The sequence below is a fragment of the Gavialis gangeticus genome, unplaced genomic scaffold (genome assembly GCF_001723915.1).
Source record: "Gavialis gangeticus isolate Ggan-Ray unplaced genomic scaffold, GavGan_comp1, whole genome shotgun sequence".
In the NCBI taxonomy this organism is placed as follows: domain Eukaryota; kingdom Metazoa; phylum Chordata; order Crocodylia; family Gavialidae; genus Gavialis; species Gavialis gangeticus.
In genome coordinates, this window is record NW_017729025.1 from 94,555,126 (window position 1) to 94,579,982 (window position 24,857).

The 24,857-nt window shown below is 40.2% G+C and overlaps 2 protein-coding genes across 4 annotated transcripts in view; one reads left to right on the forward strand and one right to left on the reverse strand.

Annotated features, from left to right (window-relative positions):
* Nucleotides 1-4,972, forward strand: part of ATP6V1D (ATPase H+ transporting V1 subunit D) — a 30,380-nt gene extending 25,408 nt beyond the window's left edge. Inside the window, exons 9-10 of the mRNA XM_019519949.1 lie at nt 2,706-2,784; nt 4,226-4,972. Coding sequence (XP_019375494.1) covers nt 2,706-2,784; nt 4,226-4,367 — 221 coding nt within the window. The 3' untranslated portion in view covers nt 4,368-4,972. The remainder of the gene's footprint in view (nt 1-2,705; nt 2,785-4,225) is intronic.
* Nucleotides 4,973-6,408: 1,436 nt separating this feature from the next.
* MPP5 (membrane palmitoylated protein 5) overlaps nt 6,409-24,857 on the reverse strand; it is a 60,644-nt gene continuing 42,195 nt past the window's right edge. For all 3 annotated transcript variants that reach the window (XM_019519201.1, XM_019519199.1, XM_019519200.1), the window contains exons 8-14: nt 23,936-24,119; nt 22,718-22,789; nt 21,673-21,744; nt 19,535-19,702; nt 18,202-18,404; nt 15,703-15,813; nt 6,409-9,594 (exon numbers count right to left, since the gene is read on the reverse strand). In XM_019519201.1, coding sequence (XP_019374746.1) covers nt 9,418-9,594; nt 15,703-15,813; nt 18,202-18,404; nt 19,535-19,702; nt 21,673-21,744; nt 22,718-22,789; nt 23,936-24,119 — 987 coding nt within the window. In that variant the 3' untranslated portion in view covers nt 6,409-9,417. The remainder of the gene's footprint in view (nt 9,595-15,702; nt 15,814-18,201; nt 18,405-19,534; nt 19,703-21,672; nt 21,745-22,717; nt 22,790-23,935; nt 24,120-24,857) is intronic.

Here is a 24,857-nt window from a genome sequence, read left to right on the forward strand (position 1 = left end):
ACTAGAAACAACGGTCACAAGCTGGCAGAGGGTAGATTCAGGCTAGACATCAGGAGGCGCTACTTCACAGTCAGGGCGGCTAGGATCTGGAACCAACTTCCAAGCAAAGTGGTGCTGGCTCCTACCCTGGGGGTCTTTAAGAGGAGGCTAGACGAACACCTTGCTGGGGTCGTTTGACCCCAGTACTCTTTCCTGTCTAGGCAGGGGGTCGGACTTCATGATCTGTTCAGGTCCCTTCCGACCCCACAAACTATGAAACTGTTCTGAAATGGTGGTCTGCAGAGTTTGCCAGTGATCTGCAAAAAGCTGGTGAATCACATGGGGTTGGCTGGAAGGAAAGGGAAGATTTAATGCACTGTACTAAGGCATAACGTAAGGCAGCTGTTTTTGTTGCCATGGGGATGCTCTGTGACACTTATTTTGGAAGGCAATGGAGGTGATTAGTGTGTGAGGGAAAGCAAGCGAGAGGCAATCTGTCTATTAAAATGAGGTTCATGACATTTAAGTTTTGATAACTCTTGATGCAGAACAGACTCTGGGGTTGCAGTCATTCTGTGATTTCATTAAAGTACTTTTAATGATGTGCTTCATCAAGTTTCTGTCTGAAGATATCAGATATATACAGGTGCTTAAGATGGTGCTTCTGGACCTAGGATAATGTCATCAAACACTGTATCATGCCATTTGTTGACTGAGATGGATGTTATCTCATGTACCTTTGGTGTCGTCCCCTAGCCTGAAGTATTTTCCATATTTTTGACGTTTGCACCTCCTGCCTTTTGCCAGCTCTGCAGTAGTGTCCACGTGCATTGCTACTGCCATTTCCTCTTACATTTGTTATCCAGTTTCCATCTTTGGACACCAAGGGTGCCTATACACCTGTTCCAGCACATTCGCATTAGAAAGTGTCAGAGCACACTCAATCGAGTCTGCTGGAGCGTTTTGATAGGAATGCTCCAGCATCTTGCAGCATTTTGTATGCTCAGTGTCCCACATTTCAAAATAGTGGCAGGGGCACTTTAAGTAAAGCTTGTTCGAAGAGCTTTAGTTAAAGCACCCCGCCACCATTTTGAAACGCGAGACACTGAATACATGAGATGTGGGCATTTTGATTAGAGCGGCTCCTAAAAGCCACTCTAAATACCTCCCTGCCCCCCAAACGTGTATAGACAGGCCATGATTATTTCAAGAGCCTCCTTAAGTCATGGCTGTTGAGACATCTACCTTTTCACAAGGAGGGAACATGACCATGCACTACATTCCTGTTTCCTCTTCTGAACTGCTTCATTTGGACTACAGTTTTAAGCTGTCCTCCTCACTTAAAATACTGCTTTCCATGGACTTGACCTATTGAACTCTTAGGCCTTGTCTGCTTCTTGCCACTCAGATCCTGTCACTGTGAGAGTGCCTTCCTGTTTGGCCTTCCAAGCAATCTTGGTGGTGTTGGTGTGCAAGCCACCGCCTTTGCCAGTCTTGTCCCTTGCTGTAGCTTTTCTGACCTTTTAAAGCTCCAATTAAAATGTTGCCACCTTCTGTCCTTATGGCAAATATTTTAAATGTTTTTACACCACACACAATTGAGCACATCTTTTGGCAGCCAGCTTTGTGTGAAAAACAAACAAACATTGTAAAATGTCTCCTTCATTGAAAAAGGGATACTAAAGCACTTCATAAACTTGGGTTTTATTGTGGAAGACTTTAATGTGGCAATTATGGACCTTTTGAGACTGGTAGTTGGAGGGTAGAAATACCCCATTCAGTAGAGCTGCTCAAAGAATCTGATAGCAGAGTGCCATTTCCAAAACTGTAATTTGTCCAGTATTGTTAAATACCTCAACGTTTGTAGATATGTCCTGTAATCCAAGTGATCAAAGTATTATTGGCACATCTCATTCCGCCTCACTCAAGAAAGCGTCTCCCACAGCATAGTGCCCCAGTATACAGCATATCTGGTCACTGTTTGCAGCAACTGGATGGTTCTTGGAAGCCTATACTGTTAGTAATGAAAAAATCTGACCTCTTTAGCTTAATTTGGAAGGGGTGAGAGGAGATTGCAGTTTAAGACTGTAGGGATGTGGAAAGAAAGCAGATTGTTCAGTCTAAAGATGAGGGAGGATCAGTGACCTGAAGCTATCTGAAGACAAGTTTTAAGTTAGATGCATGCAAAAAAGTTCTTTAAGGAAAAACAGACTGAACTTCTTTTTCTATCTCCACTGGACCCCCTACAGCTGTCTGTGGTAGAGCATTGGTGTAGAACAGAAGGTTAAAGAAAATAGCATTTAGTTGGCCATGTGCTCTGATGAAAGCATTTAAATCGGGGGTAGGTAACGTTTTTTGGCCAGAGTGCTGAAAAAACCACAAGGTCTACCTTTGAAGGTGCTGGAGTGCTGACATGCCTGGAGCAGCTGTTTGCAGCCTCCCGGCTACAGCCGACCCCAACCACCTGCTGGAAGCATCTTGAGCTCTGTGGCTGGCAGCAGCTGCTTAGAGCCCAAGTTGGCAGTGGCGTGCTGAGCAAAATGGCCTTGTGTGCTATGCTTGGCATGCGTGCCAAGGTTTACTGACCCCTGACTTAAACCTTCCCCAGATAAACTGATCACTGGGCTGACTTGGTGAATGCATAATCTGGTCTTTGCACTCCATCAGCTCCGTTTTCATGTTTAGTTTGACAGCAGTGCAGTGACTTCCTTATTTGTTTCTCTCAGTGATTATTCCTAGGATTGAGCGCACACTGTCCTATATCATCACGGAGTTGGACGAGAGAGAGCGAGAGGAGTTCTACAGGTATGACACCTAGGTGTTTGGGACCAGGCTGGTTCTATCACTTCCCTTTCCTTACCCCAAACTGATTCTTTGTAGAATAAAGAAATGGTGAGGGGGAGTTAAGGAGAGAACTGTCCTCTATGTCTAGGAATGCTCCAGCTCATCAAAGCTGCACAAGAGATTCATAGCCGGGTGGTTGGGGTGGGAAGAAATAAGGCCCTGCCTCAGTGTTTGGGTCTTGACATTACATCCTGGGGCTAAGTCCTTGGGAGGGATCCTTGCTGTACAGTGTCTTGGTCTAAGGACACTTGTTACACAGAGCAAGGTTGGTGGCTTTTCACAGTACCAAAGGATGTTCTAGGCTACTTCTGGCATGGCAGCGTGACTGTGCCTCTGTAGTCTTCTTCTAGAACTTTGATAGGATTTTTGGTGGAGGCTGGCCTGTGGGCATCCTTCAAAATGAAAGCTTCGGCTCTTTATATCGGAATCCTAAATGGGTACTGAAGCTCTTGCTTGCAGACGCCTGTCTAGACATACGATGCTGGTTGTCATCCTAGTTTCAAGCTGACACAAAAAGTGGGGACGGGAGTAATAGAATGGAGAGAGAGGCGGAGGAGTAATTGTTTACAAAAAGAGAGCACCTTCTGTATACTAAGACGTGTAAAAATGCTTTGGATGGTTTTTTTTCTCTGGAAGGAATGCTTACTGCCATATGTGCTAGTGAATTAAAGGGGAAGTTGTTCTTCAAGATGCTCTCATGCTGTTAGGCGGTGGTGCTGAACATGGCCCTAACACCTGGTGTACTAAGCCAAGAAGCAAACTATGCCTTGGATGCATCTGCAGGTTTTTTAAAGGCTTTCAGAAATGAGGATCTTGGGAAGGTCATTTTTAATTTGGCAGGGCTATAAGAAGGAGGTAGCAGACTCAAATACGAGCTTCTTTCTGACCTAATGGAAATCTGTTTTTTGGGCCATTTCTTCTATTCCTCTAAACCTCTTAATATTAAGTTTCCCAAGCACCAAGCTCCCCAAAGTCATTGTTTTGACTTGTCATTCCCCTTCTCTGTTCCTTTGTACCTGTAATCTTCCTGTGTACTTCTTTCTCTTCCTGCCTTGTTACATTCTTTTTGTCTTGTCTGTCAACTAACTCTACCTTGTAAGCGATCAGTGAAGTTTTTAGGATTTCCTCATAACCAACATGAGCCCCAAATAAGTAGGTAAATAAATAGTAGCTTAATCCACAGATGGAGGGAGGGGGGAAACTGACCCCAAGTCAAAGTGGCAACATTAGATTTTTAAATTGTCGGCTGCCAGCCTCATTGTTTCTTCCTTCCTTGTGTGCTAAACTACAGAGGGATGGAGTGTTTTGTGGCAAGAGGAGACTAATATTCTGTCCTACTGTATTTAGCACAGGTGTGTTACCAGTGAAGACTTTGTAAATCGCCTTGACTCTCTTCCTGTAGGTTAAAGAAAATCCAGGAGAAAAAGAAAATATTGAAAGAGAAGTCAGAAAAAGAGCGGGAGTTGTGGAGAGCAGCTGGTGGGGAACGTGAGCCTGCCAACCTGCTAGTAGAAGAAAAGGATGAGGACCTCCTCTTTGAGTAGCTCTGTACAGGGGGACACAGAGGGTGGTATGTTCACTGGGATATTAATCTGGAAAATATTTATAAACATGGCTCTTCATTTGGTGTGTTAGCCTTGTAATCAGATTGGACTGTGGCTTTTTCCTGGGAGACTAGAATTCTGGGAAGATGACTGCTGAGGGTAAAGTTTGGTCTTTTGTCATTCTTACAAGAAAAGCTTTTTGGCGTATGATAGTGGCCTAGTACTTGTCTACCACACGCATTTGATGATTCATTTCCCATTAAGAATGAAATAGATACTCCCCTCCCTTTTTCAGGGCATGTGTAAAATGCAGAATAGTCAGTCCCTCTGCTTTCCTTCTAGATGGTGGAAAATAACTGGTGGGGAGGAGAAAATGCATGATACTTGAAAAAAGTTAAACATGTATTTCTACAACTTGGAAGATGTTGAGTGTGAATAACCCAGCTTTCTAAACTTGTTAGTGAAATCCACAGCCTTATGATTGAACACACTTGTTGCACAATTGTTACCATTTGCCTGGAAAAAAAATCTTTCATTTTGTGATTAGATTTTGCCAATTCATGTGCATGTCTATGCTGTATAACAGTAAAAGAATCTTAAATGTCTGTGGTGCTTTATAATGCTTTACTAAGTTCTAGCAGAAAGTCATAACCTGACAATCCTGGAATCTGCAAAGGTACCCTCATCTTGAACTGGGGTTTACCGTGACACGGCTATTTCTATGTTCACTTATCTGTGGTGAGATGACTTGGGAGTAAACACAGAGTTATAAGGGATAAACATTTATATGCGACTCAAAACTGAACTGAAAGGGCAACTTATTTTAGTGAACCAGCCTTATCACTGAGATGGGATGTCCAATCCTTGCTGGATTGGTTTTGGGTGAGCAAGCTATACCTGGGCTAAATGAAAGTGATTTTTTCCTTTGCTCTGCATGCACTGCTGTGACAGTAAATGTACTTGCCTCCAATCCTCAGGAAGTAAATACAGAGATTGGTTAAGGGAGTGAGACTGGGCTGTGCCATTTGTTTCAATAACTGGTTTCTCCAAGGTTACTTTGTAGTAGACCTTCCTAGCCCGTCATTTCTTGAGCATAGCTCACTACTGGTTGTTCTCACATTTTTCCTGCTAATTCTTGTAGCCAGTATATGCAGGTTGAGTACTACGTTCTGTAAGGAAATTCAGGAAAGGTGCTGTTGAAGGTAGACTTCAAAGACAGTTTACTCTTTCTGAAAAAAAGAGTATACATATATGTGTATGTAGTGGGGGAAAATGTTCCTCAACAGATGGCTGAGGGGAAAAAAACTGGGTTCATTTCTTCAAGTGCTAGTCCAGACCCTAGAGCTAAAAATAGGCATTTTTATCTGCATTACTAATAAAAAACTTAATTACCAAACACCTAGCATGTCAGGGAGGCTCTTGTTCAAGGGATGTATTTTTTTTTATAGCCCCCGCAAACTTGTTTTAGCCTTCCCTATGAGGAAAAAAATAATTGTTAGGCAATCCTCCTCCTATAATAATAAGGCTGTTCAGAGTAGGGTTATGACAGTGTACAAACTTACTACCTGCCAAATAACCAGTCTGCTGTGGAGTGCAAGAGGATAGGGTCCTCTCAAAAACAGTGTAAGATAATTAGACTAATACCATGTACAGAACTGCATAACTTCCATTATGCAGTCCCTACCATGAGTGCATGGTAGTGCAACCTTAATATAATGAGGGCATGGGGAAGACTTTCTGCTGTTGCCCTCAAATCCTACTGAGAAATAAGTACAAAAGCAGACTAAACTCATCCATTAGCTTGGGATCTTCCCTTTCAAATGTTTTCTAATGAGCTGCTGCAGAAGGAGCTGATACTTTTACCTACTTGGATGCCCAAAGGACACTTCACTCCCCTCCCCAGCACTGCTTTTTTTTTTTGCACAGATAAGTGACACTATTGAACCAACTGAAATGCTGAAGTAACAGTATTCACAACACCCAAAGCAGTCTTTGCTTAAGTACTTGCTAATATAGAAAAAAACAACTTTGAGAGTATAGCTGCATCAGATAAAATTGTACAGTGATTTATTTTAAATCTAGAAATATTTTACATTTTTTACATCAGTGTGCAGTTCATGATGTCTGAAAATACAGAGTGCAGGTACATATATAAAAGTACAACATGGGGCTAACCACAGTTAAGTGATACCTTAATTTTTAAGGCATGAAGTCCCCATCTTATTTTAAAAAGCCACAATTACATTCATACTCCTTAATACTTTTGTTCAGTTCAGCTAACAAAACGCGTTTTTCAGTAAGTCCGGATTGGTAAAAAAAAATACCTTCCCCTGTCAAGCTTATGATAATGCTGAAGTGTTCCACTGTCTTTAACTCCAAAGGGAATTAATACATTTTTCCTTCATGATAAAATGGTAGAAAGTGCTTTCTTACTCCATTTCAAAGCAATTCAAGGTCCAGCCCTAAAACTGGTGGAAAATGCAGAGCCTGTTTTACTTCTGAGCATTGCCTAAGCCTACCCACAACTGGAGACCAAGCCAGTATTAGGTACTATGACCTACCAACTTCTGACTTCCATAAATTGATCTCATTGTGAACTACAAGAGCACACACAAAAATGAAGAGTGGGTACAGTTGAACATCTGGCAACAAAGTGTAAATCTATCTATGAGAAACTTGTTTATCTAATAAAGTTTTCATCTCACAAAATTCAGGGGAACACGAGAGAGAAAATAAAGCGCTTATTAGTCCAAAAGGAAGAAAAATGCACCAGCCTTCATAAACATTAACAGTATGACAACATGGCCATAATGCTGCATGCAATATTGCATCAAGGCAGTCACCGTTACACTGAATACAGCTCTAATATGACAGGAAGTTTATGTCAGTATCTTTCAAAGTTTCCTTTTGCTGCCTGTCTACAGACTATTCTCTTAACCCAGCTCTAGAACACTATTAAACAGCACATAACTTCTCTAAGGCAGTCGACTTGCTAGGGGTCTCTAGCCAGTGAAGATAAAATGCCGTGTATTTGTTCACTACAGAATGTTAGTCCACTAACTATGAAAGTTACTTGAAACAACTTTTTCACATTAACTTGCTCACTATGCACCCTAGAGCTCTTCATTCAACTGTGAACATAAAAAGGCAAGGGTTTTGCCTGAATATATTCAATTAAAATTTGTTAATAAAAGTATACACAATACAATGTCAAAAACCAGCTAACTTTGTTCCTCAAAGTTAAGTTGAATTCAGCTACCTATTGATGTAATTCCAGTGTTTAACTGAGGGAACAAGGAAATGCTATGCCTAAAATGGAAAGAAAAAAAAAAAATCACATTCAAGTTTGTTCACGTGATCCAAAAGCAAAAACAAGATACTCTTTAGTTTCACTATTTAAAACAGCACTGCTACAGATGTGACAGCTGCAGCCCTTAAATCTTCACAGGTCAGAAAATTCTTTCAGGATGTAGGAACATTCTGATCTTAGTTGGCAGAACAGGGTAGAACATAGACCTTATGTTACATTTTTGTTCCTTGAGTTCTTTCTCTCCCTTCCTTTTTTCAGCATTTTTTTTTAAATTCCCCTTCTATGCGACTTCTAAGTCAGTTGCCAGTGTTTTACGCTCAGTTTTACTGCAATACTGAGCAAATGCAAAACAGTAACTTACTGGTCAATTAAATACTGGTTTACATTACACAGCAGCTACATTCAGCAAATTTAAATTCCAGTTAGTAACTAACAGTCAACAAAACATACCAGCCACTGACAGATGTGGCCCCCCCCACTCTCCTAATAAAAGCCAACAACACTTTACTGGAAGAGGAAGTGCACTAGTTTAATTTAGCTCCCCAGCGTCTGTATGGATCAGGAGTTTCATTTGGGCTTTTTGGTTCTTTTATCTGAAGCTGGTTCAAGTGCCAAAAAGCTCTGCTGATGTGCCTGATCTATATAGACAGGTGAGCTGGTCAAACTAACATAAATGCCTCTTCTGGGCATGCACTGTGCGGCACACCAAGCTGAAAGTACATTTTTTTTCCCCCACGTCTGTAAGGAGCCACCATGTCCATACAAAAATAGAAGACAATCTTCCAATGTTCATCACATCAGCCTATTTAGTCAGTAACCTTTTTGTTAGAAACTTGAGAACTGTTTACATTGAGGAAGAATTAAAAAAGAAAAAAAATAAATCAGCGCGTTTTATAACAATGATTATTTTTTCATAAAAATATAACCTCTGCCTTCTAAATAGCTCTACAGATCTGTGGGGAAGAAAGACCCTCCAATCAATTGATATGCTTTAAAGAAAAAAATTCCATAAAAATATCACATCTAAAAAGATCAGTATATTTTCATTGGACCTAAAGTTAATGTGCAGTCAAATGTGATTTACAAAGTTAGACTAAAAAGACCAAAGAAGGTGAAATATTTACATTATACACATTTATCAAAGTACAGTGCTATTAGAAAGTGGAATGTCATTTTTTGTTTAAAAAAATTCAAGCCTAACAGGGAGGCTCCAGACCCAAGTGGCACCTTTATTTCTTTAAGGGAAGGTTTTCCTAATTAATACAACCATAGCTTCTTGTGTATATTATTCCTCTACCCAAAAGGTATATGCTCAAACTTGCATCGTGTTCCACAAGATAATTAACTTAAGTGTTAAATAACAATATTTATAACTGTGACCATATGGACTGAATATATACACATTTAAAATCTCTTTAAAGTAAGGTGATTTTTAGGTAGAAGATAGGTGCATTTATTATGTCTAAAGCAGCTTATAGAAAGGATATCTTAAGGTCTAGAAACTTTACTGGCTTGTTTTCAGTTTCCACTTTTAATCCAAAGAGAAGAAGAAAACTCAAACACTCAGTTAATCTTTCTATTCGCAAGCTGCCTAATGGATGTTTCTTCACAAATACACTATCAAGGGGTGCAACCACAGAGGTCTAGAGCTCACACTGCCACCTAATATTACAATCTGCACAATCTCACTCTGACAGATTGCCAGAGAGAGATTCACTCCTCCCTTGGAATTGTTCATTTTCATCGTAACCAGGTGGATGGCACCCACTGAGGTTCTGTATCAAGTTTGTTTATTAGTCGAAGTAGCTCCTGATATGCCTTGTCCAGATCAGAATTCACAATTGCTGTGTCAAGGTAGTGTCCATTGTTCTGCTCCATCTCTCTGGTCTTCTCTATGATCTCTCGCAGTTCTTCTGGCTGTAATGAGAATGCAAGAGAAACTGAAGTACTCCAAACATATCACACACCTCCATTTAGAGTCATTGAAGTAAGCACAAAAGGACTTGCATAAAAAAGTTCTTATATTTCCCATACAGATCTCCATTACATTGGCAAATCTAACTTGCAAACTGTTAGAAAAATCAAATTCCATACACAAAAGGCTGAGAAAAATACAGAAATGTGCAACTATAATATACGATTCAAACTGCCATTAAAAGGGAAGAAAGGTAACAGATATTGCTGCATGTTTTGAGAGCTGCTTATATGTAAGGAAGTTTGTAGTATGTGCTTTAAAAAGACTCTGAAGTCTTTAGTAGCAACTGGTCAGGAAGCCCCACTGGTCACCAGCGTTCCCTCTAAGCTGTGTGGCGTGAGCAGCCACGTAGGCATGCTCATGCTGCGCTGTCAGGAGTGCCTGTGCGGCTGTGCAGCTTAGAGGGAAAGCTGTTGGTCACACTAAGTCTTATTGCCTCATTAAACTGATGCAGTTTTGAGTAAAACTATCTGTAGAGAATGCAAAGAAAAAGACAGAATGAACACTGCAATGCACTGTTCAGCATCCGACTGCCTCTGAAGGAAGTGAGCGTGAAAGTATTTCATCTGAAGTAAGGGCAACAATGACAAGCTCCTAAGTCCACCACCTTTCAACAAAAGGAACAAGTGATATTGAAATACTGTCACAATGACTTTGTTTATATGCAAATGTGAACTTAGTTACAGAAAGAAAAAAACCCCACAACTCTGCAGGTGTAACACAACACATGCAACAAGTATTACACCACAGTTTAAGATAACAGCTGTCACTTAAAATATACCCCCCTGAAAATTTCTAGGGAATGGACCAGACAACTGTAATGAGAAACAAGGTAAAGCCACACAAGGCAAACTGAAAGAATCATCTCAACACTGAATACATATTGTAGGGAAAATGGAAAAGGCATTTTCAAGACAGTGGAAGCGGAGGTACCAGAGCCAGAAAGACTGCACGAGAGAGCAAATACTTACTTCACTACAATACTTAGTAACTGGGATTTTTAAATAGGCCCAAGAGTTTTGCAGATTAAGCCTGAACTTTGCTGGGCTTTAGTTAAAAAAAAAATAAATACAAAAAACCCACTACCCCAAGTATTTCCCAGGGGAAGGAGGAAAGTGGGAACTTCTGTCAAACCAAAAAAAAAATTCCTGTTATGTAATCCCCAACTGGGCCATTAAAGGTGGAAATAATTTGTAACCAAAAAATATTCTCACTTTCCCACCACCAGAAATATACCCACATCCATCCCAAATGCTTTTTAAATTACTGTGACAAAAAACTAAGCACGCAATTATTTTATTCGACACTGAAAATTATCAGCCCTGCGTAACTGCTCGGGAGGAGTACGATGAACGCCAGATCCATCTGAAATGGCAGTGGGAACGGAGAAAGAGAGAGAAAATGTAATAATTTGAATCTGACAAAACCATTTTCTAGCATTAGCATTTCTAATACTTCAAGGGTCACGTTCAGTACCTCAGACCAGACTGGGTCAATGGAAGAGTGCTGCGTAGTGACTCCTTCCTACATTACTTTCTGTAGCACCTAGGCAAGCTCTTACCCTCAATGGGCTTAGCCTGCAACATCAAGCAGACTTGCAACTCAACTTATTAGTGCATATGCAATATTTGCCAATTAAAAAAATGCAAGAACAGTGGGAAACAAGATTAATTCTGAGGGAAAGTAAATGAGAACAAACAACAATTTTAAAATCAGCATATGTTTGCTGGTTTGGTTGATCACAGGTGAAATGAGTGACCCTTGGACTGGTGTAGCCTGGCTAGCAAAAGGCCCTGGTATGATACAGTTATGCTGGCAAGACTCTTTTTGGTAGATGTATTCATAATGGGATTGCTTTGCCATACAGTATTACACACGTAATTATACTGGCAAAGTGCTTCTAGTATAGTCTAGCTGAAAATTATTCACTAACATTAAAAGTGAAGAACCAAACTGAATTAGCTTTACAATACACATTGCTATGCTAGCAGTGTTTTGCAGGGCCACCCCAGGCTTCCTGTTGGTAGCTTGGTGGTTGAAACTAGCCGAGCTGACAAGGAGCTGCTACATAGCCTCTGTCCCAAAAAAGTCCATCCATCAGGCCTTCTGGGCTGGTAATGTTGCCTGATGTGCTTCTTCATTAGGGTCACATTCAGAGAGGACCAAAGGCTCACATGGTCTTGATGAAGCCCTGGCAGCTCTCACCCATGTCTACTATGCCATCGCAGGGTGTGCCAAGCAGCAGAAGCATTGGCACAGCTCAGCCCCCTTCCCCAGCCTGGGCTGCAGCCAGCACCCCTGGGGGAGGCTTAGAAACCCAATGACACATGGAGCACAAAGGAGGGGAGGGGGCAACCTCCTTGGATGCTTATCTTGCTGGGGTGATCTGACCCCAGCTGACTTCCTGCCCCTTGGGTGGGGGCTGGACCCGATGATCTCGTGAGGTTCCCTTCCAGCCCTAATGTCTATGAAATCTATGTGCTTAAATTGCTTGGAAAGCTTTTCTCTTAGCTTTCAGGTTCCCCCATCAAGTCTCCAGGTTTTATTCTATTGTAGAGAGCTAACTTCTGGCTTGGTGAAACAGCCCGATATGGATCTGTTGAGGTCTTACGCAACCATTTTGAAACCCTGCTGGAACACAAAAACTTCCCATGGAAGGTCAAGTAATTTCCTTTTTCTTAATTCTGAAAAACACACATTGAAAACATATCCATTATTTAAACAAATATCCCTGAAGGTACCTGGCACAAACTTTCGTCAGGGTACTTTCTGAATGGTATTTAGGTGCCAAGTGAAACATTTACCCCCTTATTTCTGTAATAGACTCCTTTGTGTTTAAACTGTGAGAAATCCAAAAGCGTCTTCTTCATACACCTTTGAAACAGAGGGCCAGACTGTTATATGCCTATATGGAGCTCTTGTGTTCAACTAGATACACAAACTTTCGAAAATCTTGCACCAACATGAAATAAGTGTATTATCACTACTCAGAGGACGCCTTGTTGACTTCCAAGAAAAATACCAAAGGAAAGGAAACAACGATAGAATAAAGATTGAATGGAGAGGAAGAGCCTAGAGAAACAGATCTGTAAGATGTTTCAAATCAAAAGCCTTTTTTTTGGCTAATCTCTCCTTTTTCTACTCTTATTAAAATTTGACTAAAAATATCACACCAATCTCTTTTATAGGGTGTCAAAAGGGTCTTTTATAGATTACAATATGACCTGGTCTGGCCTCCTGTAGAACCTGGACCACAGAACCATATCCACTAATTCCTGCATTGAATTCATAACCTCTACTTCAGCTTAAGATCTCTTAATACAATTTTGACTTAAAGATTACAAGGAATGGAAAATCCAGAACAAGCCTTTTCTGCTGATTAAAGAGCTATCTACCATCAGAAAGCACTTCCGCATGTATGTACTCATACTACATTATCAAGCCACTACTTTTTTAACCTTCTCTTGGATAAAATACTTAAGTTTGAGTTTTAGCCACTCTCTGATATGCCTCCAGATCTTCAGCTGTTAATTCTCATAACACTTTCCAACTTTTAAACATCCTTTTTGAAGTGTGGACACCAGAACTGATCACAGTGGTTCAGTAATGGTTCCACTATTTCTGTATAAAGAGCTGATATAATCATCCTACTTGGCATTTTTCTGCTTATGTGGAAAAATGCTTATGCTTATGTTCACTTCAGACATGTTTACAGATGCTTATGCTCTTGGTCCACTGGTTATTCATCATGGTTCTTAAGTTCCTTTCATTGCCACTATATTCCAGAATAGATGCTCCTCTTGTAAATTTGTTCATTGTTCCACAATGTGTGACTTGCATTCAGCTCTACTACAATTCATGTTGCTCAAATGAGCTCTTTCACTAACTTTGTCCTGAAATGTCCACCAGACAGAGTCCAATCACAAAGCAAACCAGTCTGGATTGTGAACAGGAGAATAATTGTTTAAGTAAGTCAGAATTCTTTCCACTCAGGGTCAAACATTTAGCACAGAGACTGTGTTTGCAACATCTCCAAATACTTATAATTGAAACTATTTATTGCCTTTATATTTTGTGTAACTTTTATTGTTTAAAATTAAACAAAAAGAGGTATTAAAATAAATAACTGAGGCAGTCCTACGATAATCTGAATTTGACATCAGATTTCAAAAAACAATAGACTGCCTATAAAATACTAAGCCTTGGCTTAGCCACAGTTTGCTCCCTAATTTTCATTCAGGAATGTCATGTTGTTATGCAACTGGTGTACCACATACTGATCCCTTTGTGCAGTGGCATGCACTAGCATTTGCTATTGTAGGTTGAGTCCAGACTGAATGGACTAGAATGTCTTTTCAATGGCTGATGTGGTATGTAGTAGTAAAGTTACTGAAACAAAGATCCAAAGGAAAGTATATTTGTCTTACCACAAGCTACAGATGCTTTCAAATGTTTGAATGCTGCAAAAATAGCATCCTATCTGTCTGTTCACTAAGTTACTTCTGCAATTCAAATATGATGTGGCATTTTGAGGCATATTTGGGGTATATACAGTCATAAAAAAAATCATAAAAAAATAGGAGCCTAAGATTTGCAAAAAAGAGACAGAGGGAAGAGAAGGAAAGACAACTGGTTAGAACTGAAGTAACAATCAATACCTGCCCTTTATTAGCTACGCTCAGATTTGAATTTCTGCTTCTATCGCTTTGCTTATTTTTTATTTTGAGTACAAAAGCTGTAGCTAAAGCCTGCTGACCACATTTCCAAATATTTTTAAATGTTGGTTCACCTACAGCTTTGGAGTTAAATACCTAAAAGCACAACCCCTTTGCCTGGAAGGATGAAAGAGCTAAAACAGGAACTGAACCCAGGGTAAAAGGCAGAAGTTTAGGCCACAAAGAAAGTCACTGCCAGCTACCTGATGCCATCAAGTGATGCAGAACAGTGGGCAGAGAATGAGATAGTACAATACTTAATTTCTTGTTTTGATTTAGATTTCTGTTACTCAAGGAAAATGACAGAAAAAGATATACCAGCTGTAGAAATATTAAGCTGGCCACTTGGATTCTGTGTCCCACATAAGTATGGAGGTACAGATTACACTTGGATCATACTAAATCTGTGGAATGTTAAGCAGTGTTGAAGTTAGAAATTGCTGTGAGCAGTTGCACATTAGGGGTTAATACTTTTTCTTACCTGCACAGCTCTGACTTGCCACTAGATGGCTGGAAAGCAGAGGCATGGCTAGGAGCCAGGCCACCGGGCTCTATCCCTGCTCTGGGGGTAGGGGGAGACTGGGAGCAGTGCATCCTTAGATGCTGGAGGACTGTAGATTGCTAATTTTATCTCCATGGAGCAGACTGAAGTTACCCTAACATGAATTAGGTAGCATGGCCCAGAGTTAATCCTTGCCTGAAGTGGCATAACTGAGATGCTCAGAGGACACTCAGCACAAGTTAGCAAGCTTTGGTGTGTGGAGGCTCCTGTTTTAAGGGTTCTTAGTATGGTCCAAGTGTGATGTGTAACTTCACCCTCAGACGCGTAGTCAACGAGGAGTTCCTAGAAAGCATGGTCTTACTGAGAAGTGTGTTGGCAGAGTGGTTAGCATACCTCATTGTGGCTTCATGAAGTGCAAATCCAAGCTCTGCTCTGGACTGATGATAAAGACCACCTCCAACTGACCCAGCTGTTGATGGGAACTGGGTAATTCAGACTGGGGAATCAAAGGCAGCCTGAACCAACGCTAACCTTCTGCGCTGTTGGCTACAGAAACTGATGTGCCTTAACAAAACTAGCTCAAAGGGCCTACAGGCTCAAGTGGACCTTTGACCTTCCTGCTTATCTCAGTAAGTTTAACCTTTCCACTGCAACAGATATCTACAATATAATTCTCTTGGTTACCACAAATTTTCATATACGTTTTAGATAATGATGAGCAATAGTTTTATGCTGAATTCTTTTGAAGTTGTGCTAAAAAACTGAGCTCCACACTTGCCAACAAAGCCCCAAACTGCTTTGTAATAAATATTTAAATTACTACTGTTCATTACCTTAGGATTTTTACCCTCTTTGGCCAATAATGCACGTAGCCGCTCTTGTGAAGGTGGCGCAATAAAGATAATATATGGCTTCAAGTCAGAATTGCGTAGGGTCTTCAATGACTGAAGGAAAAAACACATTTGTGCTGTTTATTATTTAAAAATAAATACTATTAACTAAGTTTCTAAAGGAAAAGTAGGCAATGACACCTAGTTCATATAATATCAAATGTTAATATAATTCTACTGCTAATATACCTGGCTATGAATTTTGAGAATTTATTTTTATTTGTGGCATTCACTAATAACCACATTCTTGCTTGGTAACACGATGCCCATAATTATCACTGACTTTACCATTTCTTATGTGATGGGTATTTTCACCCTTAGGGAACTCCAATATTTATTCTTGTTCAAGTATGTTCCTTTTAGCAAGATAAGAACAGTCCTGACCAAAATAAATTTGGCAGAACTGAAACATGTCAATAGACTGACTGAAATTTACACTTTTTCAGGTCTTTAATACAAAAAAATAACCTGAAGCTACATCTGCAGTTTTTCCACATCTAGTTCTCAGTTGTAAGGTGTGTTCTATCACGTACTTAAAAAATTCATACTTAAATAATGATGACTAACTTTTTTTTCTGTTTAAGGTTATATACTATTTCCAAGGCAAAACAGGTTCATTCGCAACATATCAAACATTCATTTTGCAGAGTTACATGGAAAGAGCAAAGGACACTGAGTCAGGAGAAATGGATTCTACTACTGGTGCTCAAAAGGCTTCTGCTTCTGTGACTTAGTTTCTTAATCTGCAAAGTGAGATTACTTATCAGGCTCATAAGATATTATGAAGTTGACTTTATAAACCTTTGTTACTTGTTTTGAGTTCTTCCCATCCCTTACATTTCTGTGGAATGGTGTGCACACACACGCACACACACATTTTGGGACTGATGCTAAACATAAACGACCTTTTAAACAGTTAAAGCAGATATAAAGGTTCTTCACATGTATATGTTTTTAAAACAAGAAACAACAGAAACAATTATTGTTTAGTAATTTACACAGTTGTGATTTTTCTTTGTTCATACTTAATTAGTTCAAGGAACAACAATTTAAGACACATTTAACAAATACCGAGTAACTGTGTGAAATAACACTGACATAATAACAAAATTGTATGACTAACATTCACTTACATATCTTTTTTGCTTTTGTCCAAAAGTGTTAAATAAAAGAGTGCAATTCTTCATGCTATTTAATAATTACCAGTTCTGTCTAATGTAACCATATTAAAAAGACTGAAAAAAAATATACATTACTTAATAGCAACCAGTATTACCAGCCAAAAGAGAGAGCTACTTTTCTAATCAAAATTCTCTGTCATTTTAAATTAATTTTCCCTTCGTTGAGTTATTCAATCATTCCATAGATCCCTACTCTTCATCTGCAAACTCTTTGGGGCAAGGGCCATCATGTTTGTACAGTACCTAACACAAAGAGGTTCTGGTCCATGACTAGTGAATCCTATGTTCTATGATGACAGCAATGTAGTTCTGACTCATGACCCTCCACTGGACTGTGGCAGAAAGGCGCGTTATATAACATGGGGTTTGTTGACGCACCATTTTCTCCAAGTATGCACTACAATTTTAAGGTATCATAGGCTAACAAGTTACCAGTACAGGCAACCCCCTCTTAACGCTGTTTCACTTAGCTCTATTTTGCTATAACACTCATTTTAAATTGATGCCTGATTTCACTTAGCACTCAATGAGTTTCATTATAATCCTCACAGTCACCATCTTGGGTCATTAACAACACTTGTGGTTGCTATCTTGTATCATCAAATATTTTCAGTTTCACTTGATGCTCATTTTGCTTAACACTCTTTTTCAGGAACCAATTAAGAGCGCTAAACGGGAGTTGCCTGTCACTAAAGTTCTTAAGGGAGCACAAGCAATGGAAGATAGATATTTGCCTTTATGTATATTTTAGGGGATAGGATGCATTTTAAATGTAAAATTTGTGACTTGGTAAGTTGGATGTTTATATATAAAGTTAAAAGAACATTGGTGCATTTAATTCTTCTGTAGCTCTGCCAAGTAGGAACTGCCTAGGCACTACCTTACAACACAAAGCTGAGGTTGTGAAGTATAGCCCTAAACTACTTTAGAGTCCAGAGAGTAACAGAACTCTGAGGAAAAAGGGCAAGAAGGGCAGTGTTCTGGAGACTGAAGCTCCCCTATCCACAGATCAAGCTGTGTATATCAGTTCAGTTTCCTGCCTACCAAATACCTTGTTTAGAAGGGCCTACTCCCCCCACAGTCTAAAAAGACTGAACATACATGGGCTAATAAATTGAGTTCATTTCACACAGGTCACCAGTGCAGAATTACTTGTACCAAATATAGTTCCTTCATATACCTTCACAGCACTTTTATATTTTCAGTTTTTACAACACTGGCCAAAAAACCCAACAATGTGCAATAACAGCTCTTGCTGTACCTGGGTATGAAGATTTAAAAGGCATATTTTGCCCGAGTTGATTACTTGTCGCACAGAATCTATGCTGGTACCATAAAGATTCTTCTCAAATTCTCCATATTCAATAAATTTCCCTGCAGCTATGTCAGTCTCAAAGGCCTGCCTTGAAATAAAGTGGTAATCACGGCCAGCTACTTCGTTCTCTCGCCTGCTCCGAGTGGTATCTGAAAATAAGAACCAAAAAGGAGTTATGAAAAGTGTACTTCTGAAATTCCAAATAGCTTTGGAGTAAAACCGAGTTTTTTTGTACGACAGTACTGTGCACTATCCAGTGGGGAAAAATGGGCAGTGTAACAGTACGGTCTGTCCCTGTAAGAGGAAACAAGCAAACCTTTTGAGATAGCTTGCCTATCCAAATGACCCACAGCTAGGGAGTGTTCTGCTAGGAGCTTTTTTGAAGCTCCCAGACTGGAAGAGAGGGAGGAAGAAGCAAGATGTGAGCAAAAAGCTTGCTATAAGGAGAGGCCAAGGCTGCTGTGCTGGGCAAAGGCCAAAGGGCTCCTCTCCTACTGCCTGGGACAGTATAGAAAGGCTCAGTTTTGTTTCCTTGTTTCCTAAAGACTGTGTTTTAGTGGGAGGACTAGCTGAGGAGCTCATCAGGAAGCAAAAGCTGCCCGCAGAAGCCAGAAAGCTAGCCAACCTACTTACAGGCACACATTTTCTTTTCAACAGTGATATCTCCAGTTATATCTCTGGACATATAAATCTGCTGAATTTGCAGACCAATCTCACAGGTGGAGTTTGTCACCCAGAGGACCCAAAAACACTTTACCAACTAAAAAAGAAATCACTTCATTCATACAGCTGCATTTGGCTGAAAACCAACAGAATGCAGAAATACTGTGGTACCCTCCACTATTTGTCATAAGTTATATATTCAATGGAAACTCCAGGGGAAATTAAAGAAGGTACAGTACAGTTACTTTAATTGGAATTTAGCTCAGACACCTAGGTTAAGAGCAGTTCTGGGAAATATGTCTTTTTTTATTTTTTTTTAAATGAGGGCATGTGATCCTAATGTTATGTTCTGTCTGAAAAACATGGACTTGCCCCAGCATTCCTTTAACATTTTATTGTTAAGGTAAGTAACATTAAGGTAAGTAACAGATTCACCAAAGCCATTCTCTTTCAAAAGATTTCTTTTCACTGTTTCTTTAGTATTTTTTCTTTAGCAAGTGCTAACTTTACTCAGTCCAGCTTGCAAAATACCTAACCTTGACCGTCAGCCTGAGACTATTTAGTTGCAGATTACAGCAAGGTTAGGGGTGTGTTACACCACACTCTGTAGACTTACGAGGAACTGCAGCTGCAAAACGATCTGCTTCATTATTCATTAATCTCTGGCGCAGTTCATTCTGGCCACAATTCTGTGGACCAATCAGAACAATAGGCCTTTTCCTATTTGCTGGCTGGTGATACAGTGACATTTCTTCATAGGTCAAAATCTCCTCATTGTCATAATCTTCAGAGAAAAGGAAAAAAAAGTGAAAATGTTATTAGCACTATCACAGCTGATGCTATTGCTGTTATACAGCAGCAAAGTCTGCCACAAGTTTCCTAGTTATAATGGGCTTAAGGAAGCCCATTCTTTCTTCCCCTCTCACTGTGTGTGCCTTTTGCATGCTTGAGTCTGAGGTCCCTAGCACATATTACACTTCTGGTGCGATTAACATGTTAGTAACAGTGCTACAAGTTCAACCAATTTATGGCACCATAAAGTGGCAAATCAGCCACAAAAGATGTTCCATATGTGGAACATCTTTGTGGCTCGTTTGTATGGTACCATAAATTGAATGTGTAGCATGCCCCTGTCCCAATGCTGACAATCTGCTGATTATCAGCATTCGCATCAGGACAGGAATTGGCACGGGGACTGGGACAGCGCTGGTCCCAATGCCAAAATGGGCTGCTAGGGGAGTGGGCTGCAAAGTTCCCTTGCAGGGGGGACCCAGCAACCACTATGCCTGGCATAGTGGTACTGCTTTGCCCTGCAGTACCCACAGAGGCTGCGGGGCAAGGCATTTAAAATGCTGGATTGAGAGAAGCTGGGCTGCACAGTTTTTAGATGTCCTGGGACACTGGGATGTCAAAACCACAGGTTTTTCTAAAACCCCAGGACTTTCTGGTGCCTGGGCTGACATTCAGCTGACTGTCAGCCCCAGCCCGACTGCCCTGGGTCTTGAATCTGCTAAGGGCCAACAATCAGCTGAATACTGGCATCAGTTTCAGGTCCCCAGCAGCTCTTAGAGCCTGATGTGGGACTGTGGGTGCTGGTCTTCAACTTTGCGTTGAGGGAAGCCAATTGGCTCCCTCCTCTTGCCCTCACATGGCACAGAGGTGCCCACCCACACAGTCCCACATGTAGAGTTGTGAGCACCTGGCTTTCAACCTGTCAGTGCAGGGGGAGCCCAGGATCATGATCCTGGGTTCCCCTTGCACTAGCAAGTAGAAAGGGCATGACTGAAATCTGATCCCTGATCCAAAAACTATGCCTCCTGCCATGCATGTATGGCATGGTAGGATGTGTGATTGCTGGAATTGGGGATCAGATCCTGTTACACTGCTAAATGAATATGTGCCAGGAGCCTGAGAGAACTGTACCAGCCCTCTGGCTGACATCTGAACCAATTCACCTCCACTCTGTTTATCTGTTCAGATTTGTTGCTGTGTAGCAATTTCTATTCTTGTGGTAAGGAAGAGTGCTGCCGCCAGACTACTGCCAGGCCCAACTGACAAGCAATGGCACATGTCAGGCACCAGGTTGACTCTGTGGTTCCCAACCTTTTTTATACTGTGGACCAGCAGGAGTGGGATGGGGTGCATGGAGCCAGCCACCTCCCTCCTGGGGCTGCCCCACTGCCCAGCTTTAACCCCACAAGACTGCCAGCGGCAGAAGCCCCTCGCCCAGGCAGACAGATAGGGGTCTGAGTGGGGTGCCTGTGCCATGACCCAGCAGCCAACCCTTCGTGGCCCAGTACTGGGCCTGGTGGTTGGGAAACCTCTGGGTTTATTGATAAACCTACTACATTTACAGCAAAACACAAAAGACATCTTCATTTGGCAATTATTTCCTGGTCTTAATAATTATAGACAATAATGTGAATTTTTATCAGATTTTGCTCCACATAAATGTATACCATAAATTCCAAAGTCCTTTGTAGGAATACAGTATAAATTTAACTATAAGAAATTGTTTCTGGAAGCATGGTTTCATTCTCATTTATTGACTTTGAAATGATTACTACATTAGGAATAACAGAGACCAACTTTATAGATGCTATAATAGATTGGTTTGTCATAACCGACTGTCCAGGACATTTTGGTAGATAATTCCAAACAACCTCCATTTTACACCAAAATTATACATCATGCCATGATTTTTCTGTAGTTGTTCTGCAATGGTAAACACTTCACGTCAAGGTGACTACTTACCATCATTTTTATTGGCATTGTACAGAACCTTTTTCCGTTTCTTTTTATTTTTCTTTGCACACCAGAGCTTTCCTGGTTAAAATAAAATCACAAGTCACATTTCGATAAATAAAAAAAAGCATTTTCTCTTCCTGCATATCTAAAAAGTAAAAGCACACATTTTGTTTTTCAAATCTTACGCAGTTAATATTTAATTAAGAAATAAGATATCTTTTCTGTAATTTGATATATAAAACTTATTCTTGTATCTCTAAAAAAATCCAATACTAACACCAACCACAACATGCAGTTTTCTAACATGTCTTTCTCCCTTAGCCAATATATCCAACAAAACCTGTTGCTTATCCTCTTCATTTCCAAAATCCTTTACATTTCCTACTACTAAACAACTCTTGACTCTTGTTTTGTGCCTCAACTATCTATAAACTCATATATTCTTTGATTTCTCTAATATTCTTAAACTCCCTGCCCTTTCATGTAGGGCAGTTGTTACAATCATCCTTTGATGGTTGAATTGACATGGTTTTCACTCAATTTTGTCTAATTAAGGTGATCACAGGTGGAATATACAGATTTTTATAAGTTTTCTTTTAAAACTTGTCTCTCACTATTGTAGTTCTGATCTTCAAACCAGAAAGAGTAGAATCAATTCAGTTTAGAAATACTGAGGGTCAACCTCTAAGCTCTCTTGAACAATTTCAACATCTGCTTGGCTATAAGAACATAAACCAGCTGGCAGCCCAAATCTTTACCTAAAACAAGAATTTCAGAGAATTATCCCACCTGTGCAAGACCAACAGGGAGAGAATTCCCTATAAATCTCAATCTAGACAAGGCTCCAGACATCACAGTCAGAGTTTTTGTTTAGAGCAGTCCAACCTTTCAGATAGGTGTGCCACAAATGCCATTCTGATTCCCTTCCCCAAACCAATCTACTGCTATACTTTCTGCTCCCTGTCCTATCTACTATCTGCTTTGTGCCACACACATAGGCTGCCTGTGCCACAGGTTGGCCACCCCCGATTTAGAGTGTGTACTTCCAAACCTGGTTTTTCTGGCTCCTTGTCTTCTTCTATAGTTTGCTTCATTGCTTCTCTTTGCTGCTGAAAGCTCTTTCCTTCATGAATAAAAAAAAATGTACAACAGCAGTTAAAATGGGAAGCCATACTTATTTCTACTGACAAATAAAATACCAACTTTCTTGTAAGTATCACATCTCAATTTTATTACTGTTATCGTACCTCCAAACTTGACAAGTCTCAAATAGGACATGGTGTATGACAACAAATTCAGAAAACTTTAAATGTTATGGGGTTTAGGGAAAACAACATTCTATGGTTTCAGTTTCATGATAAATGAAGTATTAAGATACATTTTCAAAATTAAAAGTAAAAACATGATGAATTTGCATGAAACACAGTAATTCGGCAACTAAAATAGTATTGTTTAAAATGTACAATATTGGAAGTATGGTTATTTACTTCTGTGATTCTTAAATGATTCAATTATTTGGGAAATACCATACAGACACTTCCAGAAGACAGTTACTCAGAAAATTGTAGTATTTTTTGTAGTGATCCAAACACATACCCCTCAAAGAAGAGTACCAATCTGAGAAGTTCTGAGTTGAAACCTGATTATAAAAAGAGGGATTTTGAGGCTTCAGTTCTCAAATAGTTCTATATTAAATATGCCCAGTTTGCATATAAAAAAATGCTTACTATATTCCAGTGCTACAAAATCAGCCCTGACTTGAGTCAAACTGGGTTCATGAAAAGGTCAGTCAAAGGAGAATATTGTCTGCTTTTTTTTTTTTCCATCATTTAGTCAGTCTAAGTTTGTTCGTTCAAATAAAGGCAGAGTAAACTATTGTTAAAGTGTAGTGCTGCTAAAGTAGCAACCAGCAGAGGGAATGCTGAACTCCAGGAAGAGGGGAAAAATTAGAAGCTGCTTTCTGCTGAAATGAGCAAGTATCTGGCTAATGTCTACTCCCACGGACACCCATTTGTAAAAACAATTAAAATCTACTTTTTGAAAAGGTAACTGTTACTGACTATGAGATTAACAAAAAATCAAAGTTGTTGGTTTTTGCTCAAAAAAAGGTTTGAACAGGCAGACATTTAACCAGTCCCAGTTCAGAATATCTGACTGTCTAAAAATGCTGGTCTCTCAGGATACAGGAGCTGCTGTAGTGAGCCATCTTCTTAACAATGGCACCTCAAAATCTCTGTAGATCTAGATTTTCAATAATGCTGCATTCTACCTGGAATAAGGCCTGCCAAAGGCTGATTGTCTTCATCTCCATCTCTGTAGGCCTGCCACCAGTTTGGATCTTCCTGACTGATCACATGGAGTATATCTCCCTTTTGAAAAGACAGGCCTAATTCTCGGCAAGGGACATACGGGTCATCAGAAGGATCATAATCAAAATGTGCTTTCACATGTATCTAGGAAACAAGAGACACAAAAATAAAAGCAAAAAACATATGAGAGTTCCAAGGATTAATTTTCCCAAAGTGTTTGTTCCTACTGGTTGCAAGGGGTCCAAGGAGCATATGCAATAAAAAAACATAGCAAGCTGAAATTTCATTATTCAATCTCGCATCTGACACAGAGCCACTATGGGCCTCTGTTGGAAAGAGCAGCATCTAACTGTAGTAAATAATGAAGTGAAACATTGCAATGAATAATTTCATCTGCATAGAGAAAGGAACATTAGACAGACACTACGGTAAAAATATGGTGTGGCCAGTTTGGGGCAAGTTCCGAAACTGGAAATGAGGGTAAGAAGGAAGGCTGTGGGAAGCTTTGGATGGTGATTCGATTCAGAGGAGATTCGGTCCAATTCAGTGGCCAAATCTCTGAATCCAAATTGAATCGGGACTAATTAGAAGGTCCGAATTGATTTGAAGCTCTCCCAATCTTTGGAAAAGATTTGATTTGAAGCTCCCCGGCCCCCACGTCTGCCCCGCCTGCCACAGCTCCTGGCCCTTTAAAGAAAAGCCCCGGTGCTTACTGGGTTTTGCTAGGCGGGGGGAACATCCCTGCTGTCCCCCATCGCCCCACGCCGCATGGGAGGCTCTGCACTAGCCTCCTGACCACCCCTCCACTCCCAAAGCCCCCGCATGGCTACCTCGCCCATTGCAGCTCTGGCCCTTTAAGGGGGAAAAAAAAAAAAAAAAAAA